Source organism: Melopsittacus undulatus, chromosome 10 (assembly GCF_012275295.1).
Source record: "Melopsittacus undulatus isolate bMelUnd1 chromosome 10, bMelUnd1.mat.Z, whole genome shotgun sequence".
Taxonomy (NCBI): domain Eukaryota; kingdom Metazoa; phylum Chordata; class Aves; order Psittaciformes; family Psittaculidae; genus Melopsittacus; species Melopsittacus undulatus.
Genome location: NC_047536.1, coordinates 13,736,720 through 13,756,073, shown reverse-complemented (window position 1 = coordinate 13,756,073; position 19,354 = coordinate 13,736,720). Strand labels below are relative to the sequence as shown.

General features: G+C 40.6%; 1 protein-coding gene across 3 annotated transcripts in view; it reads right to left on the bottom strand.

Annotated features, from left to right (window-relative positions):
* The window catches only part of RAPGEF6 (Rap guanine nucleotide exchange factor 6), a 118,298-nt gene that overhangs the window by 33,891 nt on the left and 65,053 nt on the right, over positions 1 to 19,354 (bottom strand). For all 3 annotated transcript variants that reach the window (XM_031047344.2, XM_034066639.1, XM_034066638.1), the window contains exons 7-17: positions 16,002 to 16,133; positions 9,523 to 9,706; positions 8,571 to 8,707; positions 7,702 to 7,860; positions 7,008 to 7,160; positions 6,537 to 6,701; positions 5,159 to 5,266; positions 4,610 to 4,813; positions 3,487 to 3,595; positions 1,289 to 1,532; positions 797 to 954 (exon numbers count right to left, since the gene is read on the bottom strand). In XM_031047344.2, the coding sequence (XP_030903204.2) occupies positions 797 to 954; positions 1,289 to 1,532; positions 3,487 to 3,595; positions 4,610 to 4,813; positions 5,159 to 5,266; positions 6,537 to 6,701; positions 7,008 to 7,160; positions 7,702 to 7,860; positions 8,571 to 8,707; positions 9,523 to 9,706; positions 16,002 to 16,133 (1,753 nt within the window). The remainder of the gene's footprint in view (positions 1 to 796; positions 955 to 1,288; positions 1,533 to 3,486; positions 3,596 to 4,609; positions 4,814 to 5,158; positions 5,267 to 6,536; positions 6,702 to 7,007; positions 7,161 to 7,701; positions 7,861 to 8,570; positions 8,708 to 9,522; positions 9,707 to 16,001; positions 16,134 to 19,354) is intronic.

Sequence of the window (19,354 nt, the reverse complement as noted above, 5' to 3'; positions counted from 1 at the left end):
ACTTGTACGGTATTAAATGAAGATTCTTAGACAATATGTGCGTGACTCTCACGCAGACAGCAAGAACCTGCATTTTCAGCACAAAAGGGAACCTAACTCCTACGGACATTTATGAAATTGAGCGTATGTATCTGCATACATTCCTTTTAAAGGGGAAACCTGCAAGTTTACCCTAAGTCATAGCCACTAGGCACTTTACAGAACATGTATTTACACACAGAACTTATACTTGAAATAGGGAAACAAGATTCTGACTTGCCGCGTTTACAGGCATGTAATAAATGCCTCCTGCAGCCACCATATAAACTGTTCCTACAGTAACAGCAATGGAAGCGCAGACCACACATCCCAAAACATCTTGCAGTTTTTCAGACATATATTATGTAATGTTTGACATTGTATGTAAGACATTAACATCACTCTTGGTACCACGGCAGTCCTATTCCATCCACAGTACTGCTTGAAATATGTATCTGAAGATGATGGATGGACAAATCAAATCATCAGGAGTACCAGTATTGGGAAGAGATGACAAAAGAGAAGGGTGCAGACAAGGGCACTGCTTCCATCAGAGCTCTGGTAAACTCCAGTAAATCAAAGACTCTCAATGCTTTGTGAAAACAAGCTAAGTGTCACACTACAAAAAAGCTCCAGTCTGGACTTGTTAGAGTCACAAGATAAAGAGGTAACTGTGCCCAGTGTGTTTGATGCTTAAAAGATGGAAAAGATGCAATATTCCCCCTGAACCAGCTGCCATGTAATGATCCTGTAAATCAAGCTAATGCTGCTGGTTTACCTGAAGGATTAGAGAAATCCAGGATGCTAGTTGTAGGCTGCAAGAGGTCAGGGCTGCTGGAGGAGAGGGTTCCTGGAATGGGCATGATGGCCAGGCTGTGCCTGCACTGCCGCGTTCCAACAATGCTGTCGTCCTGCGACTGGCTCACGCTCCCATCGCTGCAAAAGAGGTTGGGTTCAATTGTGTGCATCAAGCTCCTTAGATTCATCTTCAGGTGAATCTAAGAAACTAAGAAAAGTAATGGCACTTGGATGTGTTAATTACACATTGCAGACAGGCTTTCAAAACAAGGACAGAGGAAAAGCGTATCTGAAAGTGTTCAAATGATCACCGGTCTCGTTCTGCATTTATGGGTCAGATCTGCAGTTTAAAACTCATATTCAAAAGTCCCAATATAAGCAACATGAAGCTAATCACTGGAGATATTCAGCAACTAAAATACCACAACTTAGTAAGGAATGACTGCTTTGGGACCAGAATAATGTGACAAACCTGAACAGTTTTGGAGGTAAGATGCTGAATCGGGTCTTGTCCAAAATTTTCCTGATTCTGTTTCTCCCACCAGATACAGTGTTTGCTTTCATCTTCTTGTTGCCTTTTTCACGGGGAAACATCTGTTCCACATCTCCAGGCATATCTGGGATGGAGTAACGGTTGTTCTTCTTTTCTGCGATTTTGGGAATATGTGGAATTCCATTCTTCTCTTGTCCTATCCTGCAGAGCAGCTCCTTAAACACTGTAAGAGAAGATACAGTCATTGTGATTGCCCTTTGCACACCTAAAACTTCACAGCGAATTCTTTCCTTTCAACCCTTTTCCTTCCCACATCCATGCAGTTAAAGTGAGCCAGAGAGTATAAACCAGGCAACACATTGCATTTTAACTTTGACTCTAAGGGGGTGAGTCTTTTCCCATTTAAGCTTTGCTTTTGATTACCTCGGCAGAAAGAGCAATCCCCTTAATGTTCCATAAAACAATCAAACATTCTGAACAGCACAGTTCTCCCAGCTGCTTTTGAAATTAGCACACATCACTGCAAATTGAACAGACCTGGTCTGCTGTTTCCAGGTAGATTATAAGGAAACATCATGTTTATGGCAATCAGCTCTATGTATTTATTGACTGTGTTGTCTGCATCTTTTACGTAATGGAGTGCAGATGCTTCCTCAAGGATAACTGCAAGGCAGACTGATACTCTCCAAAACTGCCTTTATTTGCTTTTAGTAATGCTACTGAACAGAAGCTGCATCAAATCTCCTATTGCATTTATCAAGGTAAGCCAGTCTATTACCAACACTGACATCCCAAAGATCAAAGCCCATGGAGAAGACAGTGGTTATGTTCTTTGTATTTCTTCCCACAAATAAATTAAATACAAAATGATCTAATTGGTTTATTAATTCTAATTATTTCTCTAAGATCTTTTCAAAAAACTTTTTCAATAACTTCAGTCAGAAATCCAGGATTTTCTCTTGCAAACATGGTGATCCTGGGAGAATGCAGAACCCTACAGACGAAATTACTCAGACTGCCCCTATGAGCAAAACAACCAGGACTTTCCGTATAGAAAATCCCAGTCAAATTCCTTATTTCTATCATGTAACAGAATTTCAGGCTACCAGCTTCACCGTATAGGTTCAAATACAAGAATAGGAATTGCTCCTTGTCAGCACCAGGCGCTTAGCACTCAATTAAAAAGACAGGATAATAATTATCACTGTTGACAAAAGCTTTAAGACATGAATCCATTCAAATTTATCAGAGAAATCACTTGGAAATTGTAGCAGGCAGCACAAAGCTATTAGGATCCATTGTCAATGTACACTGCTTACATTTATAATACAAATGAACCATCTATCCCTGTCTCCATTACAGTTCTGCTTTATTTTATGTCATTTCACATGATTCTGGACCACCAGTTGCGGTGGGGTTTTAGGCTTTTTGGAATTAAAAAGCAACTGCTCAGACCTTGAAACTTTTTACCTGCACAGTGATAAACAGAAAGTAAGAACTGAAAAGAAAATCAACAGTGATCAAGGGCAGGTAATGGAGGGAAGAAAGTAAGAGAAGGAAACCATCAGGAAGTCTCAGATACAGCTACAGAGGAAGGAGCTATCTTGGGCACAGCCTCGTTCTTTCTGTAGCTATGGTTATTCTGTTGCCTGAAGGGGATTATGGAAAAAGAACAGATGATTTGACTGAGATTTTAAAGAGGTATTTACGTGTTTATATTCACACTGACAATTAAGAGCCAACATTTCTATGTCATATCACTTTTTATATCCCCTTTTCAATTTACCCAATCATTCTTACAGCCATTATAAAAACTCTGACAAAGCCCAGTTCCACATTTTTGCTGGGTTTTGGCAAAAAACTCTTTTGGTCCCATTCCCTTGGCTCTGTTTCAGCCCTATCACACGAAGGGACGTTAAAGCTGCTGAAACAGTCATTTTGGACTTCTCAGGGAGCACAGAGCTGCCCAGGGCTGGCTTTGTGCCACTCAACGTGCAGCCCCTGGCACGTGAGAACTTCGAGGAAATGGAGGCACAAAGAGGGGACTTCTGCACAACTCCTCACTCCTGGAGTGAGGCTGAGAAAGAAAAGTGGAATCTGAATGCAATTCCAGAGCCAGAAACACTGAAGTTTTCTTCATGTACACAAAAAATACATCATATATAAAGTCTACTCACCAAAAATGTTTGTTTTTACAGTGATGGAGAGGTGAGTGTTGTTCCTTAAGATCTCCAGAGCTTTTACGAAAGTAATGTTCTCAAAATTCTGTCCATTTACTTCCATTATCTTTAAGGAGAAATAAAAATAGGGACTATTAGGAGAACAACTATTTGTCAGACTTTATATAAATACAAAGGTGATAATACAAGCACAGTGAGAACTTTCTAGAAGTTAACACAACATCTTTACAGCAGTTCTAGGATGAAAACATTCCTTAGAAAATAACTAGCTTCATTATGTCAGTGAAATTACATTCTGTGACCAAGCCAGGACCTCCAGTTCTACCTGACAAATGAATCACAGAATAGTTAGGGTTGGAAAGGACCCTAAGATCATCCAGTTCCAACCCCCCGCTGTGGGCAGGGACACCTCACACTAAACCATGTTACTCAAGGCTCTGTCCAGCCTGATCTTGAACACTGCCAGGGATGGAGCATTCACAGCTTCCTTGGACAAAATGCTTTAAATACATTTATTTTCTGTGATCATCTTGCAATTGGGAACTGCAACTGAATCAAAAGTAGTGGATCATGAACCATGGAGCTGATATTTCATCTAAGGCTGCATGATGTGGCTGTCCCATCCCTGGCAGTGCTCAAGGCCAGGTTGGACACAGGGGCTTGGAACACCCTACTCTAGTGGAAGGCATCCCTGCCCATGGCAGGGGGTTGGAACTGGATGAGCTTTAAGGTCCCTTCCAACCCACACCATTCCATGATTCTATGATCTTCACCTAGACACAACTGCCATTGCTCCACCAGCGTCAGTGAACAGGGATGATCCACACAAGGTGGGAATCAATCCAACAAAACAATCTGATGGCTTCAAATTAACCATATCGCCAATCAGAAAGTTCTCTAAAATAACTACAATTTGGTTTCTTTTCCCATTCTGGCTTTGAAATACTTTGAAAACTATTTAATAGAAACCCATTTAACACATGCAAACTGGAGCTGAACCATGCCATTCACAACAGGATGCTAGCCAGTTGTTTGCTTTCAGTAAACAGCATCATCTTCTACTGAGAACACTATGGCTGGTTGAACAAGAGTTATTTTACATGAACTTCATTCTTTTTACCTGGTCTCCACGCTTAAGCCCAGCTTCTGCCGCTTTACTGCCCATTTCCACTGTCTCTACAAAAATACCAAACCCTTTGTCGCTTCCTCCAAGGAGGCTGAAGAACAGAGGCGAGTCTCTAGAAGGTTTCTGCAGGGTAATTTGTCTCCATTTGGCTTTGGCAGCACAGGCAATATTCAGCAATCTGAGATGGCCTTTCATTTTCTGCAACACAAAAGACAGCAACATAAAACTGAGCTCGATTTTCGTACAAATGGAAAAACCAGTTGTGAAAAACACCCCAAGTGCCAGAAAAAGGAGTTTTTGATGCCATGCAATCAAATCTTACTAAAAACCCTTGTCTTCTTCTGCAGTAATGCAAAACCACATAAATGAGTGCCCTGTGTACTATGTTATATCAGCTTTATATCTAAATACATATTTAAGAACAACTTTGTCCATATTAAAAGCAATCTATTATAGACTCCAATGTGTTAGTCACTGGCAACATACTGGCAAATGAGGAAGTGCACTATTAGGAAGTACCACCCCCTTCTATTTTGCTCCTACCGTGTCTTCCAAGTTCTTTTCAAATTCCTCCAGGAATCGAGTCATAGCAGGATCTCCTTCAAAGTCATTAAAATGATTGTTCACCCACAGCAAGACCACTCTGGTAACCTGAAAAAAGAAAATACCAAATCATTATATATATATATATATAAAGGTACCCATGATTCTTCTCCTATAAACTTTAATCTTATAGATTAACACAGAATAACATATGACAGAGTACTGCATCTGTTCACAAACAGAAGCAGAAGACATTTACAGTTTAAATCATCTCTCTTCCTTTCATTGTAGGAACAAATCTTATGCCTAATTGTCTCCATCACCCAGCACTTAATGGTGAACAATTCCATCTTCTAAGTTAACTCTTCCTTACGCTGTTTATAAAACTTGTATTCTTAAAGCATCCTTATGATTTCCCTAAAGAAAAAGTTCTAGGAAGTACGCTTTGATAATAGAAATATGAAATAGTTAAATCTTCCAGTTGCTTTCCTATGTGCAACAGTTACTACTGTTCGTTTTAAGTATTTTATCCACCCACATCATACAAAGGTTGGTCTATAGCAGTTTCTCTTCTAAAAAATAAACAATTTCCTCTTTTATTTGCTGAGACGGTTTTCCTTTACTTCCCTTTTCTTAATAGACAGCAGCAGCCAAGATGAACAGTACGCAAAAAGGTAAGAAGGAGTAACCACAGGAAAAGACCCCTGACAATTTCCTCCTCAAAGAAAGACAGCATTTCGATAGTCTGTTGGGTTTCCTTCTGCTCTAAGCTAGAACACAAAAAACCACTGGCGAGGAATTTTACTGCCATCACATTCACCAAATTTGATAGGGATACAAGTTCCAAACCGTGAACAGTTTTCCATGTGTATGTGCCAGGATATACAGGAGCAGAACCTGGTTCAATTTATGGAACCAGTTTTTATCAACTGTACCTGTCTTGAGCAGAGTTTGTTTTAAGTACAGAGTCTGCAATAATAAAATAAAATGTGCTCAATACACTGAAAAGCTCTGCAACAGAACATTATAGAAGATAAGCATAATGCTGTTGTGAAAAGAAAAGGGGGTATTGTCCAAGAGTTCCCTGAATATCTGGTGAAAAGGGATTTCAGAGACTGGAATTTACATCTTTAACTTAAATAGAAACAGTATGCATCACTCTGCAGAAGAGAAGCAGTGTCAAACGTAATTTAGGATACTACATTATACACAAACAACACACTGGAGAATCCTGTCTTGATACCAGTGAAAAATACTTTGCTTTAAAACAGTTCATATAAAATAGTTGGAGCATAATCCTAGTTTATCATCAATACAAAAGAGAATCTCTTTGGAGACATTTTCACCTGAAATACTCAACTCTCAGACTCAAACTGACCTTATCCCTGAGGCTGTCCACTGTGAACCATTCCAGGAGTTTATTCCCAACTTCCAGGGGGCTTGTTAGGAATGTTCTGTACGTTAGAAGGAAGTCTTCAATGTAGGTTGGATCCACAATTGAATGTTCTTCTATTAAGTGCATGATGAGTCGCTCAGGTGTTGCCTTTAAGAAATTAAATGCAAAACATCACTGGTATCTCTCATCACTACCTCTCCCTAGAGAGTATCTGAACGTAAAACCATATGAACATTACACTTCCTTTCAACATTTCAGTTATGGCAAAGTCAAGAGAAAACACTAACGTGTTTAAATCAAGTCTTTGTGCTGCTCTCAGCCCAAATGTTTTGCACAGGTAATACCTGAGATGAACAAAACTGAGTGTGTGTTCTAGATTCAAACCAAAATTGCATTTATTTACTTACAAATAAGGGTTAAATTGGTAGATGGAAAGCACAGAAAGAAATTCACCTTGATAACTATGTGTCCTTTTCTGGTTCCACTGCGATCCAGCTCCCGGTGCTCCTTTACCATCACAATTTCTCCTTCTTCCTCCACTTTATGAGTGTTTTTTTCCACGTGGTTCAGAATCCTCCAGTAGTCTTGCTGGGCTATACACACAAACTGCCCCCAGACAACAGGCGGTTGTTAGTTACCCATGTTTTAGCATGGTTACCATAACCACGAATGTATCTCCGTCTCTGGGCTGCTTCAACACAGTCACAAAGGCATTTCACACCAACCCTGCTTTGTTCTGCCCAACTACACCAGAAAGTTAGAACAGAGACAAGTGGAACTCGTCACCCACTTACAATTCCAAAAGGTGGTTCAAGTGGGCTAAACATATAAAGGACTCTAAGAAGTGGAAATGGGTATCTTCAATTTCTCTGCCCTTACTGCACGTCAATCCCATGCACAGCATGACTGTGGTGGATTGAGCTTATATTTCAAATTCCTGTTTCTCACATAACAGCAGCATGAAATAAATCTCAGGCACTACAGAGTGTACAACTAACTCAACATCAGCAGAGCCCCTGACCCATAACACACCAACCTCCTTTTTAATGCTCCTGGGATGAAGATCATGCATCAAGGTCAAAGTAGTCTGTTTTCTTTTATTAAATGCTTAAGAATAGGAGATAGTTGTATAGAACTGTAATCTTACCTGACAATCATCTACTTTGGTTCTGACCACTCCATTCATGTACTGTTTGTCCAGAGAGGGAGTAATCCCAAAACTATTTCCCATACAGAGACTCTCACTCTTCCCATCAGGATAGCTGATTTCCACTGTGCCATTTAAAATAACATACCAAGAATCGAGCTGGAGGAAGTAAAAAGAAAGATTTTAGAAGTGAAGCTAATTCAACAACTTTTAGAAGCTGTTCCAGTGCTCGTATCTCAGAAAGGCTTATTCTTGTTGTCAGCTGAGTTTTGCAACATGTCATTCACTAAAAGGGTGTACTGTATGGCAAGCAATGAAGATGACTGAAACAAGAATGCTTTTCAGCGTTCTTCATTCATTTCACAACTAATTCAGCAGGGAGGAATGCTGATGAATAGATAGCTTTTTTAATCAGTGGGCTAATTGCCACAATACATTTATACCATTTAGTGAGAATGAACACTCTTCCCCTGGGTACCCATTTGGTCACTACCAGAGATGACAGCCTACCTACTCCACTTGGAGGGGTGACCTACTATGGCCATTCCAGACATCTCGATCCAAGAACAGACAGAGGTTTCAAGACAGTGATTCAGAGCACCTCTGCTGGGCACCTGACCACTGACTAATTTGGGCATCAGTCTCCTCCTGCTGAGTATGTATGGAAACTGCTCCTAATAGATAGGCAATAACACAGTAACACAGAGACAGAATCTCCCAAACGGATGGGCTAAGGCTTAGGTATTTTGGATATGGTGAGAGAAGAACTCTCTAACTTGTAAGTGTGGAAGAGGTGCAACAGATCTCCCAGCCCTTCACCCCCACATGTTCTTGCTAACCCACTGCCTGCACTGGAAGCAGTAACTTACTTCTTGGCCGTCTTCAAGTATGATGGCTCCTGCTTGCTCTACTACTTCAAATATCATCACTGAGCAAAGTTCTCTCCTCACAGACATGGTCATGTTTGCAAAGGCAGGGAGTTGATGCATAAATTCCAGTAATTGCTCTGTTAGACAAAGGAGACATTGGCAGGAAGACTGCAAGGCGCAGGGGTTCCTTAGACACCCTACCCTGCACAGGTGAATTAAACCTCTGTTAAACACATGTTAAAATTGCTCCATGGTGTCACAGCTCCCATTAGTGCCGCTGGCTAAATGAGGCCAGGATGATTTTTGTCATCAAAGACCAGAACCTGACTCCACAGTCTTCTGATTGACTTGCATGGCAGCAATCTAGCTGGAGTGTAAAAAGTACTTCAGCTTCAAACATTAAGAAAAATTGAAAACACCTTTATGGTACAGTAATTATAAGCTTGATAGGAGCTTGAAATGATTTTCCAGTGTTTAGAGAAGTAATCTCAAGTATAGCTTAATACAAATGTTACTATTAAAACTAATTCCAATTTCTAGTCAAACACTGCTGTAAATCACTTTAATCAGAGATGTTTTGCCCTTTACAATTAAGTGTATCTGTGCTGCAGTAGTATTATGTTCTCTCTGCCATTTAATAGCTAATTCAACTATTTCAGGCAGTTAAAACTATCTTGCTACCTATTCCTCCCTTATATCAACCCCTACAATGACTGTTAATACTTCACACTTCAAGCATCTCAAAGACTGTTCTTTAAAATACTTAGTTTCTCAGAACAAATATCTTTCAGATAGGAAGAGAAGAAATCATTCAATTAACTGTATCTCTTGAGCAAAGTGGTTTCTGGAAAGCATCACTATTTTGAGGACACACATTTAATGTCAGCTTCCTCAACAGTTTTCAGATATGCTCTATGATACAGTTTTGCATAGACATCTTTTTTCTCCTCACCAATATCATCATCGGTTTTATCTGCAGGCTCTTTCTCAAGGCACTCTCGTACAACATCTCGCCCTAGGAGTGGATCAGAAGTTCTGTCAATGTCTTCGTCCTCCTCTTCTTCTTCATCTTCAGAGTCTACAGGTGCTTCTGGAAGACCTGTTAGATCAACGTCTCCCATCTCACTCTCTGTGGCCTACAAAGCAAACATCCATCAAACAAAGACTTCAGTGTCTGCAGTTTAGTGATTTATGATCTTAGGCAGCTAATACAGCAAAAGAAATTCTGTGACCAACAATCTAAAGTAGAAATTGTAACAGTCCCCTTTGTGAACAGTGAGAACAACATGTTACACTGAAATCTACAGTCACTGGATGGTACAAACACCGTTGGCATAAAGCAACACCATACTGCAGGCATTACAGTGACAAGTTCTGAAACAAAATTAACATACTGGGACATTTGTTCTCTGTCTTTACTTATATCCCTCCCCAGCTCCAATGAACTACAGGCAATACAAACCCACCAGTATTAGCTGTGACACTGCAAAACACAAAGCAGATTGAGTGGCTGAAATGAAAGGGATTTGATCTCATTTTGGTATTATAGCATGGATTTTAATCCTAGCATAGAGCACGTATGGCAGGAGGAGTATATAATGGAAGGGAGGAGAGAGATAAGGATGACTTTTTCTTCTCTGTTGGCTGATTCTCATTTGATAGCATTTACTCTAGTTTGCAAATTCACATAAATAAGACTTTTTTTCACAATGTGAGACCCTGTATTACTAATGAAATAATGCAATGATTCAGTACTACCACTGGTTACCCAATGGTGTAGATACATCTCTACTGCCATCAATAGATGGCAACAGAGGCATCACACTGAGCAGACACGCAACACGCTGGTGGAAGAGAATGCAATACTGGTAACAAAAAGCAGAATGGCACAAGACTCGCTATAATTCCTTATATAAAGTTTAAATGATGTAATTGCATGAAAATAACTTTGCAAACAGATGGGAGGCAAAGAAAAAAAGCAGCAGTTTTGAATTTGCAATCTCCACCAAGGAGTTTCTCCATCACTTTTTTTTCAGTTGAAGCCAGCATGCAAATCACTTTTCTGTTTAAATTCAAAGAGTTGAACAACAAGATGTGTCACTGAGAAGTATAAAGCAATTACATTGAGACTGGCAGAAAAGGGAGTTTAGCTTTTTTAAATGAACACGTTGACAAATATTCCCTTTCACTTTAAAAGAAATACTGGAGATTTTACTAAAACACGGAACAAACGAACACAGCAAATGCTCTGCATGTTCACAAAACCTCCAAACCAAAGGATGGGATCCCATCCAACCTGACATTGAACACTCCAGTGACGGGGAAGCTGCAGCTTCTCTGTGCTACCTGTTCCAGTGGCTTAGCATCTCCTCTTCTGCAGTTTAAAACTGTTGCCCCTTGTCATGCCACAGCAAGTCCTGGTAAAAAGTTTTTCTTATGAACCCCTTTAAGTACTGAAAGGCTGCAATAAGGTCTCATTGGAGCCTTCTTCCCTTCTCTCCAGGCACTAGGGACTTCCTCTTACTGGCTTCCTGGCTTTGCCAGGAAGATGGAGAGTGCCTACAGCAGCTACAGCATCCAACTCTGCACCTGGGATGCATCTTGTTAGGTTCCATGGACTTGTGTGTGTTCAGGTTCCTCAGGTGGTCTCTAACCTGCTCTTCTGTTATCATGGGAAGGACTTGATTTCCCCAGTCCCCACACTGAAGGGTTCAAGGACTTGAGAGATGTGGGAAGAGTGACTGCTGAGGTAAAAAATTCACTGTTGAGTGCCTCAACCTCCTCCACATCACTGGTTCCCCTGCCTTTATGGGGGCAGGAGGGGGTGCATTCCCCTCAGTTTGTGGAGGGAAGGGAGTGCATTTTCTCTAATCTTTTTCTGACTAATATACCCTTCTTATCCTTCCCATCCCTTGGCAAATCCAGCTCCAACCATGCATCGCCTTCCCCGAGCCAAACCCCACACCTGCAGGCACTGTCCCTGTATTCCTCCCAGGATAACGTCCCAGGATAATGGTCCCACACTGTGTGCATTTCCTCCTTGTGCATCAGTTTGACCAGGAGGTCTTCCTCCAGCCATGCTGGTCTCCTGCCTTCCTTTCCTCATACAAAATAACACTCATTTCAAGTGATTCAATCACAGCAGACTGTGCTGCCTCCATCTTCCCACACGCTCCATGTTGATCAGCTAATGCCAGCCCCAGCACTTTGACAGATGAGCAGCATTTCCTTCTCTGACTAGACAGAAAAATGCCGGGATTTAGATATCACCTTGGACCTTTTGAGCTTGCCCTCATTTTAATAGTTAGCCAGCAAACCTAAGAAATAAGGCTTAAATGATTTAACATCAGTATTTCTTTCATAGGAGGGTAATGGAATCTATAGGGTTAAACCTGTTTTACATTACATCACTTTACTGGCTTATGTAGCTCATATTAACAGTTCTGGAATGAAGCCCAAGTGCAAATTGTGCTTGGAGAGTCTCGGCAGCACGTGATCCACACAGCATTTTATGCAAGGACTTTTCTAGCATTTCTTCAGCTAAATAACCACAATTTATATCAACTTCTCCAGGCAGAGCAAGACAGGCTGCAGAACTAACTCCCACTTTGATGAACTCAAGCTAAGCTAACAAAACAGCCCTACAGGGTCTACTGAAAAGTGATTCTTTAATACTTTCATTGTATATTATATATAGGAAAATACCCGAATCTTCTCTTTTCTTGATAAATGTGATCATTTGATCAAGCTGTGAAATAAGAGATGATCCTCAAACCGTGTTTCAAAGATTACATGCAGATGGCTGACAAAACATTGGCAGGTCAGGCAGTGCTGGAAAGGACAGGAAGGATTTCATTCCTAAAGCCATCTGCAGAAGTGGCTGCTCTTCCCAAGCATGATGCCCCAGCTGTTTCCATTATCAAATATCAAAATCAGCCTTAACAGAAACATTTATGAATCACTAATGTACAGACTGAAAGCAGAAGCTTCAATCCCCAAGTCTTACACAAACATGGATTTTCAGGATCAGGATTATATGGCAAGAGTATCTATAGAGAAGACTGCAGGAACAGCCCCAAACGGTGCATGTCAGGGGGCTCACCTGGGAAGTTAACACCAGACCATGGTCAAAACAGTTATTTGCTATCTTAAAATACATTATTACTCTATGTAACACTGCAGATTTTGCCAGTTAACATCAATCAGCTCTGCCTGCCCAATGTCCCTTTGTGGCAATGTCCCATCCACTGGCCTACGCTTTGAAGCTAAAGACGTAAGAATAACCCCCGGAATGCTGTAGTGACAGTGATACGTATTCCACTATAATGTGGGTCAGAAACATACACTGACACCACTTAAAAGATTTCCTGTAATAACTCCATATGATAATGCATTTAATGCTTGCGACTCCTGATGCAACCTATTAAGAACAAGGGATTTTTTCCCCTTCCCTCATGTCAATTCTGTCAGGAGAAAAAAGTCCAAGCCTTTTTTCAGGATTGACAGAAAAACCCTCAAGTAAGGCCCACTCCCATATGCATATTTTATAGATAATCCATTTTAATATCCAAACCTTAACCACAACTGGAATTACTGCTGGGCAATGATGTTGCTGCCCACAAATAGCATATCCTGCCAAAGTGATAAATGAGAGACTGAAAGAAAAGAGAAAGAGAGAAGCTTTAAGTACATCACTGACAGAACTAACCAGATAAGAAACAATTGGCTGGTCATTAAGAGAACAGCATTGCAAGCTGTCGATACAGGGAACTAATTCATTCTAGTAGAGTGAGACCCTACCCACCTACATCTGGAGACACTATCTGGATTACAGCCCTGGCCTGTCCCAGGGAAAGGCAAAGAAAGATGCTTTCATCCTGCAATATCTGCTGAATTATTATATGAGGATACTTACTACAGGTCAAAGCAGCTGAAGGATAAAATCCCTCATTTCAACTTCTGTAAGCATAACCATAGAGCTTCCCCTGCTTCTGTGGTTCTGAAGCTAAGCAGAGTGTCAGAAATGGGTTGAATGAAAAATAATAATAATAATAATAAAAACCCACTTCGAGTAAATTAAAGTTGGTTTAAAACCTGTAAGGGAGAACTCACTTTATTCTCTCTGTTGAAATAAAAGCCTACAGTTTGACAGACAAACAACTGCTCTGCAGTATTCCAGGAAAGCTGGACTTTGCAATAGACACATTTGGGCATTTTACCACAAACACACTGAAAGCTCCAACAGGGAGCAGTAACGGTACAGGAGAAAGGAGAAAAATATCCTTATAAATGTATGTCCCTGTGTTTCTGCAGTGAATTGAGGGTCTCATTCAATGTGCTCGCAGGCAGGACTCCTTCTCTGCTGATCTCACCTCACGCTTTATGTTCATCGTTTCCTGTTTAACATCCTGGACTGAGAGGCAGCTGGAACAAGTGAAACCTCATTTCAACACTGTCAATGAATGCAGTGTATGCAGAGGAACGGAAACCCCTTCCAGGGTTCATAAAAAATTGCTTTGCTCTTTGCTTCTACCACTCTAATTGTGTTTTCCTATTCTGGAATTACGTTTGCACTACTTACTGTAAAAATTAATGTTAAAGATACCATTAATTCAAAAGGTCATTTCAAGGCTACATTAATCACAATTACTCAAAAATGCTTTTCTCTCTGCTGACATTAATGATACTCCTAGAGAGTTTGGCATGTTACAGATATGAAGCTGACTGTAAAAGCTAAAGCAAACCATCATTTTCCAAATACTTCTATGAAAAGCTCTATTTTAATGCACCAGAAATGCTTTCAGCTACTGAGCCAATACATTTAATCAAAATGTAGGTTTATTGCGTATCAAAGAGACTCTCTGCTTTCATAATACCATGATGAATATTGGGGAAAACACTTCTCTGATTTCAAAATCTGTCTATATTGATGTGTCACCGCAATATAATGCTGTGTTAAATACTGTGCCATGACTTCATCGCACAGTATCTACCCATGCACTTCTAACTGTGTGACAAACACGAAGAGACTTCTCCAAAACTGTTATAGCTACTGCAGTAAAGTCCATAAAATACCTTTTAACAGGTTACAATTTACACATACTGCATGCAGGAACAAGATAGGAAAAATTCACTAAAAAAGGGATTAAAAAATCAACAGAGGGTTGGTTTATTAACAATTTGCAGTAATTTTCATATTATTAATTATTCCTTAGGGTACAAAAATACATTTCACCACCGTTTATTTGCTACAGTGCATATAAATATGCTATTCCATTATTTCTTTATTTATATAAATCTCATTTGTTTAGCAGTTATGTTCTTCTGGCATTTTCTGAAGAGCAGCCAGAAAGCATCTCAAATGCAAGGAACGAGACATGACAGAGGATTCACTAATTCCTAGAATGATAGTTTTGTTATCAATAATATATTTTAAGTGCTTTTCACTTAGAGTAACCTCTCCAAACTCATCAGGTAGACAGGGAGGCAGATGATGGTCAGGAAGACTGTCCATCAGCATCCTGATATATGAGATGCTAAGGTACAATACACAGACCAGTTCTGGTGGTTCCAGTTAATCAAATCAATTCTGTTGACTCAGAAAATTAATAAATAAGTAAATCAAGAGACAGAGCAACATCTTCCAGCACCATCGGAGAATTCACAGAGCACTGTGAAGACTCTCTCAGGGATTCTAGCTACTCCTGACCTAGCTGGCAGCAAGGAAATCTTTCTGAAGAGGTTGTAAGGTAATAGATTAAATAGGACAAAAATGATTAGAGACACTTCGTATTCTAAAAGGATTTTGGCTTTTAATGCCTTAGTTTTAAAGCTACCTAGCAATACTTTGCTGTAGATAAGATATAACACTAAACTATTTCATCATGTATAACAATAGTACCTGGGTAGCACCAAGGAAAGGCAACAGGCTTCTAAAGGCAAGTTACATCCACATCATGCTCAACAGTTGCTTGAGCATGATGTGGAGTACTCTCCTGCAAGAGTAGCAACACTAGAATTTCCACAGTCAATCAGGGCAGAGAGTGTCTTTATTACCACACTTTGGCTTGCAGAACAGAACATCTGTTATTAACAATAATACAAACCATCAAGAAAGGTATTTGAAACACAAGAATGATTTAATGAAATTTGTTCCACTTCAGAAAGAAGGAAGATGATCCTGTTGATCACGAAATGGGACTTTAAAAGCCACAGCACAATTGGGGCTTATAAAGATGTAAAAAGCAGTAACGATAGCTTTACAAGGAGTTTAGTTCACTTTTGTGTGGCTGTGGAGGTTACAAGTCACACAAGCAACACAGGGATGTGCAGAAGCATCAAGAGGTCAAGCCTCAGATAAAGGGCCATTGGTTTTGTTATTGGAATGTTTAACATCAAGGGAGGAAAAATACAACACAAATGCAGTTTTACCTGATAAATATCAGACAGGCTGCTGCTCCCAGAATCACTGGCAATGCTACATCCCGACTGGCTTGAAGGGACATGCGTCACCTGAGGATGAGGATTGTCGGTAAGATGCATCTTGGTAAGATCAGCTGGAAGCTGCAAGTAACATGGTTTTGGGGAGAGAAAGGAAAACAAGCAGTGTAAGTTTGATTTGAAAACAAAGTTATTTGTAAAACTTTTGTTACAGAATTGAATATCCATCTGTAACTTGTCACACCTTTTGAGAAAAAGATAATTTAGACTAAGCTTGACTAATCATGGAGTGGTTTGAGTTGGAAGAGACCTTAAAGGTCATCCAGCTCCATCCTCTGCTTCCACTGGAGCAGCTTGCTCCAAGCCCCTGTGTCCAACCTGGCCTTGAGCACTGCCAGGGATGGGGCAGCCACAGCTTCCCTGGGCACCCTGTGCCAGCGCCTCAGCACCCTCACAGGGAAGAGCTTCTGCCTAAGAGCTCATCTCAGTCTCCCCCCTGGCAGGTTAAAGCCATTCCCCTTGTCCTAAATGAAAGACTACAAGACTTCTTCACTGTCCTACTATTTACTTTATTCTAGTTTTGTGTATATTTTATTTACAAAACCAAAGTGTAAGATACCCGCCCTGTAAATTACTATCTATTTCACATGAAACTGGGAAAAGACAAAGTCTGAAAAGCAAGAGATTGCTAAATTCTCACAAACTCCCATTAAAAATAACACATCCAAGCAGTAGGTATAGAAGTAACCTCATCCAAGCACAAAGGAAACACAGCACTTTGAAGCCTATGTTTAGCCACCCAAAAAACAGGCTGAAAAATCTATTTTTGGGATTTGAGAACAGCAGAAAGGTCAAAACACTCAGCTGACAAAATCCAATCCAGTGGCCAAAAGATACATCTACTATCTGTCAGCACATGAAGCACGAGGTGATGTACACTGAGAGGTGACGTAAACCGAGAGGTGACCTCTCCAACAGCAATGAGATGTGTAAAAGTGAAGAAGGAAAGCTGAGATTTAATTCTGCTCCAGAGCACAGGCTGGCTTCGTATATATCCATTTGAATATGTCCACGCATTTTTGGGCCACATATGGAAATAGTACGGACACATACGGGCAGAGGGCAGCAAGCGTTACATTATCTCGTTTAAAGCCTGCAGAGATTTGGATTTACTTTTGCTGGTGACACTTCTGTGCTGATGGAGATGGTTCCTCCAGCTTGTCCCCATCACAGTGTCTGGTGGCCCCATGCTGCAGGGTGACACTGCTCCTCTGCTCCCAAGGGTTCACACATCAGCCAGCTCCTCTGCAAACACACTGCAACGCTATCGGCCACGCAGCAAGACAGAGGCATGTTATGAGCAAGGTCAGTGCGTCATTTGCCAGGAGGATGACATCCAGCACAGCCCAGTAGCTGCTAGCAAGTTGCTAGGCAGGGCTGCTGGCAGGCCCTGACACAGTGGAGGTCACTGCAGCTGAAAAATCCCAGAGCTTTAGTAAATTATGGAACAAATCAAGTCATGTGGATTCATTGCTCCCGCCTTAACAAGAGCATGGATTTGCTGCAATCTCCCCAGCCTGTCCCCATCTTCACCATCTCCCTATCCCAAAAAGCAGCTCTGAGTTCAGCTTCAATCAGATTTCTTTCCATCCCTGAGCCAGTCCCACGCTGACTGTGATAAGACAGGCACAAGGAAATTAAATTTAGGCTCCCTGCTATCGAGATCCTCAAACCTTCAGAACAGCTCCAAGAACAAGCAGGACCAAGAGCAGAACTGATCCAATGGGATTTCCCAGGACAACAAGGGCAGGTGTCTCTCTCTACCAAAAACTGGCACTACCAAAGCCTGTTCTGGCTCAAAGATTCTTCTGTTCCCAAAGAACTGTTCTGATCAATTCATTTATCACTTTCAATTCATCTTCATTCTCCTTGCCAGCACCCCCTTCATTTCCATCACCTATACAGCACACGGGCATGTAAAACACTGCTGCTGGAGTCTGCAATATATTGTTGTAAAAGACATTTAATGCAGGTTGGATGCATGGAAACACCACAATCTCTCTTGAAATTTGAGAGAGATAAGGTTTATTTGAGACAAGTGACCTTTAAAGTGCTGCTTGCCACTCCATCTCCCAAAATGAATCACAGCTTCTGTCTTTTGTATGCCATTTTTATTACCCAAACTGATTGTTCTTTCTTTCAGAGCTCACTAAGCACCAATACATGGGTAGGGTGTTTCTGTAACAATATGACAGCACATGTGGGAAGGATGCACTGGATGTGATAGTGAACTCTCTGAAAGGGGCCTAAAATTGGCTTAATAATGGTAAATAATGTTCACTTTCTATTCAACTATGATTTTGTTTGTGGAAGAAACTTAGAACCTGTTGTTACAATTGCGTCCATACCTTGAAAAATTACATGTTGGGAAACAAGTTCAAAATCACAATGTCCACCTTAGAGGCTTTCAGACACAGGCTTATGTATCTGCCTTATCTTCTAGCTAGTTGTGTGCCCCAGCAGCCACAGACAGGAAAACCCCAAACAGCCATGAAATTCTGGTAAATACCCAACACAGAAATAAACTATTTACTTGCCGTTTTAAACCGTAACTTTGAAACATCATTTCTGAACCGCATCTCACTTGATCTCACCTGAAACCATTCAATTTTCAAGCCACCCCACTTGAGATGTCTGATAACTGAAGATGCAGGCAGGACATGAATTGTCATGCTACTGGGACACGAGTGTGAACGGAGATTTCCCAGCTAACCCTGATTTTCTAAATGAGTACTTAATTTAGCCTCGCAGTAGTATTTCTATCTATACCTATGGCAACACATGCTGTACAACAAGTGATTTGCCAACTTCCTCCAAGTCTTATTCCATAATTCCAAAGTTAATTGGAGTATAAATTCCAATATATGGTGTATCTCACACACTAACAGACCATTTCTGCAGGCCCAAGTAGAGTGCGTCTGCAGTGATATTTACTTCCTACGTAAACCCCATTTACTCTCAGCATTGAAGTCACACAGAGTACTTGGGAATCCAATTAAAAGCTAATTTTGGTATAACAGGTTTTTAAGATTGTAATGCCCTGTACAACAGAGCAAATTACGTGTGCTTTGATGAGATGACCAACTTTTGAATCAACTCTTTTTGAGAAGCACACTAAAAGTGATTGTTAGCTTGAGGATAGCTTCCATTTATGTGCTCCCTAGGATGGTTTTGCTACGAGTTAAGACTATAGAAAAATCACTGCACAGTTTATAGAGAGAGAAAAGCAACCACAGAAGTCATAAGTGAATTAATGCCATGGAGAGTCCCGAGAGCTTTGTCTT